Genomic DNA, 10584 nt, shown 5'->3' with positions numbered 1-10584 from the left:
TTGAGCCGTGGGATGGAGCCCCACATCGGGCTCCGTGTTCACGGGGGCATCTGCTCCAGATCCTCTCTCCCTCTCCCTCTGCCCATCCCCGCCACACTCTCTCTCCAAAGTAAATAAATCAATCTTTAAAAATAAATAAATAAAAGGGGTACCTGGATGGCTCAGTTGCTTAAGCCCCTGCCTTTGGCTCAGGTCATAATCTCAGAGTCCTAGAATAGAGCCCCAAGCCGGGCTCCCTGCTCAGCGGGGAGTCTGCTGCTCCTTCTTCCTCTCCCTCCACCCCTCCTCACCCCTGCTCTCTGTCTCCCTCAAATAAATAAAATCTTTAAAATAAATAATTAAATAAAGGTGCCAATTATTTTATAAAATCCCATTTAAGTCCAAAAATCCTATAAAGTACAACAAACATTCCAAATCTTTTTAATAATTATAAATCATGTACTACCTGAATCTTAAAAAAATAAAGTTCCCAATATGCCCTTTGACACCAAGACATTTTACAAGAACATGACTCAGACCAGGATGTGATAAGAACTGGGTATAGAAGTCACTTTACCTTTTACCTGTAACAAATCATAACCTTATTGATTCATAATATCACCACATCCTGAAATGTCTTATTTAAAATTTTAAGATCAAGGATGCCTGGCTGGCTCTGTCAGAAGAGCATGTGACTCTTGGTGTCAGGGTTGTGAGTTCAAGCCCCACACTGGGTATAGAGATTACTAAAAAAATAATTAATTAGTTAATTAACTAATTTTGAAAAAGAAGGATGCCAACACTACTTTCTGATTCTACTCAAAATAATAACACAAAAATGCCAGAATCATCAATAACTTGGTAAACAATATGAACAACAGGACTTAAGGAAGGCAGGATCAGTCTCTCCCCAATTCTCTCCAAGAGTTAATTCTGGTTTTATAATTCTGAGTAGGAATAAATAAATCTTCCTATCTTCTTTCCTCTTCAACAAAGCTCCAAGTGTGTGCGTGTTGTAGTGGAAACACAGGGGCAAACAGAATGAACATTCGTCAGAAAATAACTTCTCATTCATCTCATTTTCCCTACATCCCAACTTCAGCCCCCAATGAGTGACACAACAACTGAAAAGCTGGGAAGAAAATTCTAAGGAAAGAAAAGAGCTGTTAAGTGAACACTTTACTTTGTGCCTGACAGGTTATATACAGCAGAAGGTGACACAAAACTTAATTTGCTAAAGCTTTACATTTTTTACTTTAAAATAAAATCTTAAAAAAGGAAAAAGGGGGGGCACCTGGCCGGCTCAGTCCGAAAAGCATGTGACTCTTGATCTCGGGGTTGTGAGTTTGAGCCCCCTGTTGGGTATAGAGACTATACAAAAATAAAATCTTTTTCTTTTTCTTTTTTTTTGAGAGAGCGATAGAGAGAGAGAGAAAGAGAGTGTGCTAGTGGGGAGGGAAGGGGAGAGGGAGAGAGGGAACCTTAAGCAGGCTCCATGCTGAGCACGGAGCCCCACATAGGGCTCCGTCATACAACCCTGAGATCATGACCTGAGCTGAAATCAAGAGTTAGGTGCTTAACTGACCCTTAAAAACAAGATCTTGGGGCGCCTGGGTGGCTCAGTCAGTTAAGTGTCTGCCTTCTGCTCAGGTCATGATCCCAGGGTCCTGCATCCAGCTCCCTGCTCAGCAGGAGCCTGCTTCTCCCTCTCCCTCTCACTCTGTGTGCATTCTCTCTCTCTCTCTCTCAAATAAATCAATAAATCTTTTTTTAAAAATCTTTTTAAAAATAAATAAATAATAAAGCTTTAAATTTTAGGAATCACAATATAAAAGTATACAATATGTCAAAAAGCATCTAAAACATGTGAAGCAGGCCATAAAGAGCAGTGATGAAATTTATTTCTCAAAACTCCATCACTCCTGAGAACCATGTCCATTTGGAACGGGCATCTTTTCTTAAACCCAAAATTCCATTTCTAATAGATTAAGAGAATCAAGATTGCTTTTAAAAACAAAGTATGGACTCTGGCTTTTTGTGAAATTACCTCACTAAAGTCAGATTTCTTTTAATTTTTAAAATTATATAACGAGAGGTGCCTGGGTGGCTCAGTCAGTTAAGTGTCTGCCTTCTGCTCAGGTCATCATCCCAGGGTCCTGCTCAGCAGGGAGCCTGCTTCTCCCTCTACCCCCCCCCCACTCTCCCACTCTCTCAAATAAATGAAAAAATCTTTAAAAAAAAACAAAAACAAAAACAAAGATATAGAGATAGAGATAGAGATATATAGAGATAGAGATAGAGATAGAGATAGAGATAGAGATAGAGATAGAGATAGGGGTGCCGGGGTGGCTCACTCAGTTAAGCATCTGCCTTTGGCTCAGGTCATGATCTCGGGGTCTTGGGATCGAGCCCCAGGTTAGGCTCCCTGCTCAGCAAGGAGTCTGCTTCTCCCTCTCCCTCTGCCCCACCCCCCTACTCATGCTCCCTCTCAAATAAATAAATAAAATCTTTAAAAATATATATTTTATATATAAATAAATATATATATAAAACCATGACATATCCAATCTGTTAAAAGTACATGGCAATCCAGGTATTGCACTGCTCTGTCTCAAAAGAAAGTCTCTCCCCTGTGGTCAGATGACTATGGTCTCCAAGACCATTTCCCAGTAAAACGAGCCAGGACTCCACAGAGATGAGGTGTGAGGCAAGAAGTGCAAAAGATGAGCCTGGAACATCTTGTATCAGAAAAGCAAGTAAGACAATATCTTAAGATCATTTCAAAATGACTCAAGAACAAACCTAAACAAGCCCTCTGGCTGAACGTAGGACAACTTTTGAGTATCATCAGTAAGGATAATAACTGAAGGGCGCCTGGGTGGCTCAGTCCGTTAAGCGCCCACCTTCAGCTCAGGTCATAATCCTGGGAGGGGCTCCCTGCTCGGTGAGGAGTCTGCTTCTCCCTTTCCTTCTGCCCCTCACCCTGCTTGTGGTCTCTCTTACACACGCGTGCTCTCTCTCTCTCTCTAATAAATAAATAAAATCTTTAAAAAAAGAATAATAATTGATAATAAATATGAAATATGTCCAAATCCTTGACCTCATGATGAAACTGGTGATTGTTTTTCGTGTTTTTTTTTTTTAAGATTTTATTTATTTATTTGACAGCGAGCACAAGTAGGGAGAGCAGCAGGAAGAGGGAGAGGGAGAAGCAGGCTCCCCGCTCCAGTGTGGGGCTCAAACCCTGGAATCATGACCTGAGCCAAAGGCAGACGCTTAACAACTGAGCCACCGAGGCACCCCTGAAACTGGTGATCTTTGGAGGATGCCAGGAACCATCTCAGTATTTTTAAAACTGGTAATAACTAAAAAAAAGAAAAAGCACATCCAAGCCTTTAATTTAACCTTCCTGAACATGAAGATTAACCTGATGGCTGACATAGGGAATATCTGCTTCACAGAAATAGTCTACCCAGTAAATGAGGGGATGACAGAACAAAAAGCATAATTTTCACAACTTTAATGAATTAATCAAGGCAATCATCAATCAACAATGATAACGTTACAAAAAGATAGCTTAAAAATTCTGTTTCTAGGAGCATCTGGCTGGCTAGGTCAGTAGAGCATGTGACTCTTGATCTCAGGGTTCTAAGTTCAAGCCCCACACTGGGTGTAGAGATTACTAAAAAATAAAATCTTAAAAAAAAATTGTTTTTATTCTTTGCTATTAAAGGCATTAAAGTAGGAAATTTTGCAAAATTTAAATAAATCTATAGATCAGGGTACCATCATCCTTGGTTAGGTAAGAAAGTCTCCTTTTTAAAAAAAAAAGATATACACTGAAGAATCTTTAGGAATTAGGGGAAATACGTCTTGAACTTACTTTCAAATGGCTCAAAACAGTAATAAATACACAACAGAGCAAATAGAGTAAATATAATAGAGCAAACAGAGTAAAATGTGAGTCTTCTGGATGAAGAGCAAATGGGGTTTTTTGGTAATGTTTTTAATAATTTTTCTGTAAATCTAAAAATTATTTCAAAGTAAAATGTTAAGAAAAAAAAAAAGAGAGAGACAGGCAACAATACGTATGGACCTCATGGGAGAAGGGCACAATACTACCTCTTGCACCCACGACCTCACCTCTCCCCCACAAAAACCATGTGGCTTTAGATCCTCTAGAACCTGAACCTAAGTGTCCATCTACAAAAAAAACATGGTAAAGGACACAACTTAGATAAACAACTCCAGACCAAAGGAAACTACAGGATAAACAACCAGTTATCTTCAACAAGATACTGAGGGATGGAGAGAGAGAATATGAATCAATATCCACACAAAAATCTGTACATGAATGCTCACAATAGCTAGGTATTCAAAATAACTAGAAAGCGGAACAACCCTAATTGTCCGTCAATTGAAGAATAAACAAAATGTATATACATCCAGCCGAATATCATTCAGCTATAAAAACTAATGAAGGGATTCAGGCAATAACATGGAAAAAAACTGGAAAACACTATGCTAAATTTAAAAATCCAGACACAAATTATTATTATTATTAGGGGCATCTGGCTGGTTCAGTTGGTAGAGCATGCGACTCTTGATCTCCTGAGTTCAAGCCCCAGGTAGGGCAAAGAACTTACTTAAAAAAACAAAAAAGCCCACACGCACACATTATATGATTCCTTGGTGTGAAGTCCAGAAGAGGCCAATCTATAGAGACAGAAAGCATACTGGACGCTTTCAGAGGCTGAGAAGAAGGGGGAATGAGAAGTAACTGGTCTCCTTTTGGGGTGGTGATAACATTTTGAAATTAAGATAGTGGTAATACTCATACAACTTTGTACGTATACTAAAAACCACTCAATTGTGCACTTTAAAAGAACAGATTTTATGCTATGTGGATGATATATCAATTTAAAAAATGGATGGTCAAGGAAAAAAGAGACTTAAGAGTACTATCAACCAATCATAATCTGTTAACCTCATTTGGATCTTGATTTAAACAAACTATAGGGGCGCCTGGGTGGCTCAATCAGATAAGTGCCTGCCTTCGGCTCAGGTCATGGTCCCAGGGTGCTGGGATGAAGCCCTGCATCGGGCTGCCTGCTCAGCAGAGAGCCTGCTTCTGTCTCTCCTTCTGCTGCTCCCCCTCCTTGTGTGTGCATGCCCTCTCCCTCTCTGTCAAATAAATATTTTTTTTAAATGTAAAAAATAAACTAAAAAAAGAAAAAATTTATGAAAGAAAAAACATGAAAACTAAGTAGATATTTGATAACACTGTTTACAGAATCCTAAATGATCAAAGAATGCTAAAATGAGTAGGTTAAAGATTGACCCAGAACAAACTATTCATGTAGTTGCGAAGTATCTCCCCCAAAATAATTTCCTAAATAGAAAGGGACACCACCTTGATCAAGTCATCAAACCTAACATAATCGATATTAGGACAAAACCAATTATGTGCCTCTTAATACAGTACACTGAGAGGGACACAATACAACTTCTGTGGCACCCCTACTAAAAAAAAAACATAACCTGCAAAATAAGAAAAAATAACATAACCTGAATCTAATCATGAGGAGACATCAGAGGAACACAAATTGAGCCATATTCTACAAAATAACTGGCTTGTTTTCTTCAAAAATGTTAAGGTCAGAAAACTCAGAGAAAGACTGAGGAACTGGTTCCATAACAACGAGAAGGGACAATAAAATACAATGAGTCTGGATTTTATTCTAAACTAAAAAATATATATATAGCTATAAAGAACACCATTGGTGCATGAAATTTGATTAAGGATCATGAATAATGGTTTTGTGTGAATATTAGGTTTCGTGACTTGTTTACTCTACTGTGATTATGTAAAACAATTTCCTTTCATTTAGAAAAACACAACCCATGTCTCCAACTTACTCTCAAATGAATGAGTTTATACATATAAAAAGAATGATAGTCAATAGGACAGAATGTTAATTGCTGAATGTGGGTTAAGGGTATACGGGAGTTCCCTCTATATTCTTGGCCCTTTCTATAAGTTTGAATGAGGCCGTATCTTTTAGAAATACATACTGTAATACTTATAGATGAAATGGTAAGATTTCTCTGATGAGCTTCAAAATAAGGGGATGGAGGAGGGGCACAGATGAATTAATTGGTCGTTTATTGATAACTGTTAAAGCAAAGGAATGGAAACATCAGGTGGATTATACCATTCTCTGTACTTTTGAATGTTTGAAATTCTCTGTAATAAAAAGTTTTAAAGGAGTCCATAATGGAAAGGTTTTTAAATGGAGAAACTGAGGCTCAAAGTGGCAACCACACCCAGGAGTCCAGTTTTGAAATCTTTCCAATGTATGACTCTCTCTCCAATAATCCTCCCTTAAAACCTCTTCATATAGCAAGAACTATCCAGACAATTTTATTCTCCCCACCTGAAATTTTAGCCAATACCAAACAGCAATACAGTAAGATACTTCTGACGCCACCTTCGAGAGTAAACTCAATAAATGATGGAAGAACCTGGCAAATGTAGTAGAAGTAACCCACCCAAAGAAGTGATCTACAAATTGCTGAGGAGGTAGAAAACCAACTGACATTTATTAAGCACCTATTTATGACCTTAGGTCATTTAATCGTCACATCAATGCTGGCATAATTTTTTCCCTTAATTGTTTCTAACTGTGGTAAAATACACGTAATACAAAATGAGGTGATCTTTTTTCAGTCTTATTTTACACATGAGGAAAACGGAAATGTGTAAGAAATTAAGAAATTTTCCCAAGACAAGCAGCAACTAGCAAAGCAGGATCTGAACCCGGGTCTTACTCTAAACTACATGATCGCCATTATATAATTTGATTGACTCCTTTAAATCTCTTAAATTTGGTTCCTAAGAGTCATTGCCAAGAGCCTAATCACTTCTGATTTTCTACATTTACAAGCCTAAAATAGCACCAAAATGCAGCCATGCTGAGACCCTCCAGGAAGTCAGCCGACCCCGTAACAATCTTTATACCACACTACCTTTGCTGCAGCAACTTTAGAAGCTACGTTAGAAGCTAAATTAAAGCCAGAAGTATATGAATATTAACGAGACATTTCATCTTTCTTATGCTTACGTTATAAATGGTAAATAAAATCCAAATAATTTTGCAGAGCCACTCTAATAACACACTGAATTCATAGATTTTAGCTACAGCTAAAATAACTGATTAGTATGTCATTTTAAAAAGTAGTATTTTCAGGGATGTACTGTATGGTGACTAACATAATATAATAAAAAAATATTATTATTAAAAAAATAAATAAATACAATAAAAAGTAGTATTTTGGCCTCACAGAGGAGGGACAAATACGAATGCCCTAAATCTGTCAATATATAATTTGTAAATATTATAGAACTCATATCAGTCTTTCTATACAAAAAAATAGAAATAAAATCTTTAAAAAAAACAACAACACACTATGAACTACAGCAGAAAATATAGTAGGAATTTAACTTATGCAACAACCAGTCCGCCTGATCAAACCAGTGACCCAGTGGGGAAATGATTATCAAACAGACACAGAACAAACCCGTGCACACAATAGCCTCCCTTACCAAAACACTTCAAAAGCTTCAGGGTCTCCAAGACCAGAGCATAATAGTTCAGTGTCAAACTGAAAAACACACATACATGTGGTCCTAGTCTCATATATTTTGTAGGATGAAAATGGCTTCATTGTGTAAGTCATAGTGAGGTAGTTTGATTCATCATGGAAATGAAAATGGCTTCAAAATAAAGTACTTATATTCCATATGTTTCTTTTCTTAAAATTTAAATCTTTAAATTTAAATCACTCAATCAGTAGAGCATGTGACTCTTGATCTCAGGATTGTGAGTTCAAGCCCCATGTTGGGTGTAAAGGTTTCTTAAAAATAAAATCTTTTAAAAGATAAATAAAATGAAAAATAAATTTTTAAAATTTTAAAATAAAAAAATAACAGAAGGGGCTAAAATATGTCAAAGCTGTTGATAGGGGGTAAAAACATACAATAAAGGTTAATCTACAAAGAAGGGCTCAGAGTTGCTATCTCTGCAGGAGTTCACCGTATCTTAATATCACTTTGCACTTCTTTTCCTGAAAACCCTTTTTTCACACATACCTAATTCTATATACATATAATAAATAATCAGAATTTTTGAAAATGTAAATATTGCCCAGTTGCTTTAGAGGGGAAAAAAATGTCCTCCAAAATACCAATAAAGTATAAATGTTCTCATATTTAAATCCTTTCAAAACTACCCCTGAAAATTGCAGATGGCAAAACACTACCCTGATTGTCTGCAGAAGCCTACTTGCAAAGAGTTCTAGTTCAATGTATTGACTAATACACATGTGACGCAACCTAAGAAAATATATACTAAAACCGAACACCACCCAAGAAATTACTCTCATCTAAACTAAGAGGAAGACAAATGGGAAAGCAAAAAGCTACAGGTAACAAAAGGCATTTTTCCTCCTATCATGGAAAACAAAAACCTTAAAACATTTTTTAATTAAAAAAAAAAAAAGACAACTTACTAGCATGCTTGTCTGCAAGCATTATAAGCGTGTTGGAAATATCTCGTCGTCTATAAAAGCACACTACTTTTGCTTCCACGTTGCCAGTTGCAGTCTAAGAAATAAGAAAAATAGAGGTTATCTGTACTGAATAGTAGACTCAAATAGTTTATAAAACAAAACTAAATACAATACAATTATAAGAACACTCTCATTTATACTGTGCCAACCGCAACTGCGGGATAATCGTAGAGCTAAAAAATTCAAACGAGGATAAGCAGCATTTGCAAAGGTTCCAAGTGAAACTGAAATGTCAAACATACAATAACTTACTGGCATCAATTAAACTAAAGTGATCAGATCGCTTTAATGAGCCAGAGAGTGAAATCTGATTGGCCTTGAGAAACTAATCCCCCAAATTTTAAAAGCCACAACGTAACTTATTTAACATATCCTCCAAACCCACTCCCAGAAGCGTAGGCTAAGAGTAAAATTATGCAGCCCTCTCCCATATACCTCCACGTTTGACTGACGGTGAAGCTCTGTGCGTGTGGGCAGCCATTACCCAGAGTGGAGCAGACAACTTCGAAAAGCATTCTCCACCCCAGGTAATCTATGAATCCATAATAGTCAATGTTCTCGGTAGTACTTAGTTTACCTTCACATATGAAAGTATTAGAAACTTTGAGTTATGAACACTGAAGCTCTTATTTATTTTTGACTACACTCTAGAATATAACCAATATTCATTTAGGTTGTAATTTACTGCAGCTGGGGGCCCAGGCTCCTACTCTCCTATTCCTTATGAATTCTGAGAACTTTCAAGGTCAATCATTCATTACAAAGTTCCTTGTAAAAACACATAGATGACAGTAAAATCCTACTGTGATTTCCAATTTCAAAAAAATTTGACAACAAATTTTCAGAATTTCTCTGTGCTTACAGATATATTCAGACATCAAGAAATAAGAATATATATATACATATATATATGTATATATATATATGCTGCAGTAAATGTGTCGATTTTATGAAGTTCAGCGCCAGTATTTTAGAGCGAAAAATAGTTGTGGAGAAATATTGCCCCTTTGAATTGAAATCATATTAAATCCTAACCAAAGTGCTTCTGCATGTCACAATATTGTGATCAAATACATCCTCCAGAAGTAACGATCCGGCAATCTAAGAAATGAACAGGCCAATATTTCTTGTAAATAAAATCTATCAATGACTACAATTTACAAGCTCTTTACCAGTTTTAAGACAAAAGCATGTTCAAAATCCAAAGCAAGCATTTAAAGGGGTATTTTTTTCTGCCTCTCTAGTGAGTTCCTCCACTAGGAATACTCTACAAAACTAATTAAATTCTTATTTTAAACCTGCTTGAGGTGGAGGGGCATAGTTCAAAATAAAACAGTCTCTTCTGAACGATGCACACACTCGGCTATTAGGTATTTTATAACTATAGTATTCCTCTTTCCCTCTACAAATACACACACGCACCCTTTCAAGTATGCCTCTAAAGTTAAACTACTCAAACTGTGGTCTAAGGCCCAGTCTATAACTCCTGCCGTGTGATGAAATGAGAACAGCAATTGCGTGTGTGTCTTAGAGCATTTGGTAGTTAATTTTAATCTATGAACCTAATAATGAAAAATGAAGGCTTGTGTTTTTATAAGCCTATTTTAAACTTCATTTTTCTACTATTTTTTTTTTTTTAATTTTATAAAAGCAGTCTGAGTTAGTGAACCTTCTTAAAAATCTTACACCATAGGGGTGCCTGGGTGGCTCAGTCGTTAAGCATCTGCCTTCGGCTCAGGGCATGATCCCTATGTTCTGGGATCGAGCCCCGCATCGGGCTCCTCCACTGGGAGCCTGCTTCTTCCTCTCCCACTCCCCCTGCTTGTGTTCCCTCTCTCACTGGCTGTCTCTCTCTGTCAAATAAATAAATAAATAAAATCTTAAAAGAAAAAAATCTTACACCACAAATATGTTTGCCAAGCACTGCTCTAAAGACCCAGGTTAGGAGCTCCTGGCTGGCTCAGTTGGTAGAGC

General features: G+C 37.0%; 1 protein-coding gene across 8 annotated transcripts in view; it reads right to left on the bottom strand.

Annotated features, from left to right (window-relative positions):
* MTA3 (metastasis associated 1 family member 3) overlaps positions 1–10584 on the bottom strand; it is a 160043-nt gene that overhangs the window by 140649 nt on the left and 8810 nt on the right. For all 8 annotated transcript variants that reach the window (XR_005832830.1, XM_040623148.1, XM_040623149.1 and 5 more), the window contains one exon: positions 8551–8644. Coding sequence is in view for 7 of the 8 variants with exons in the window: in XM_040623148.1 (XP_040479082.1) it covers positions 8551–8644 (94 nt within the window). In the remaining variant the exon portion in view is untranslated. The remainder of the gene's footprint in view (positions 1–8550; positions 8645–10584) is intronic.

The sequence above is a fragment of the Ursus maritimus genome, unplaced genomic scaffold (genome assembly GCF_017311325.1).
Source record: "Ursus maritimus isolate PB19 unplaced genomic scaffold, ASM1731132v1 scaffold_6, whole genome shotgun sequence".
Classification (NCBI taxonomy): Eukaryota; Metazoa; Chordata; class Mammalia; order Carnivora; family Ursidae; genus Ursus; species Ursus maritimus.
Note: the sequence above shows the minus strand (reverse complement) of the source record. Positions and strands in the feature narration are given on the sequence as shown.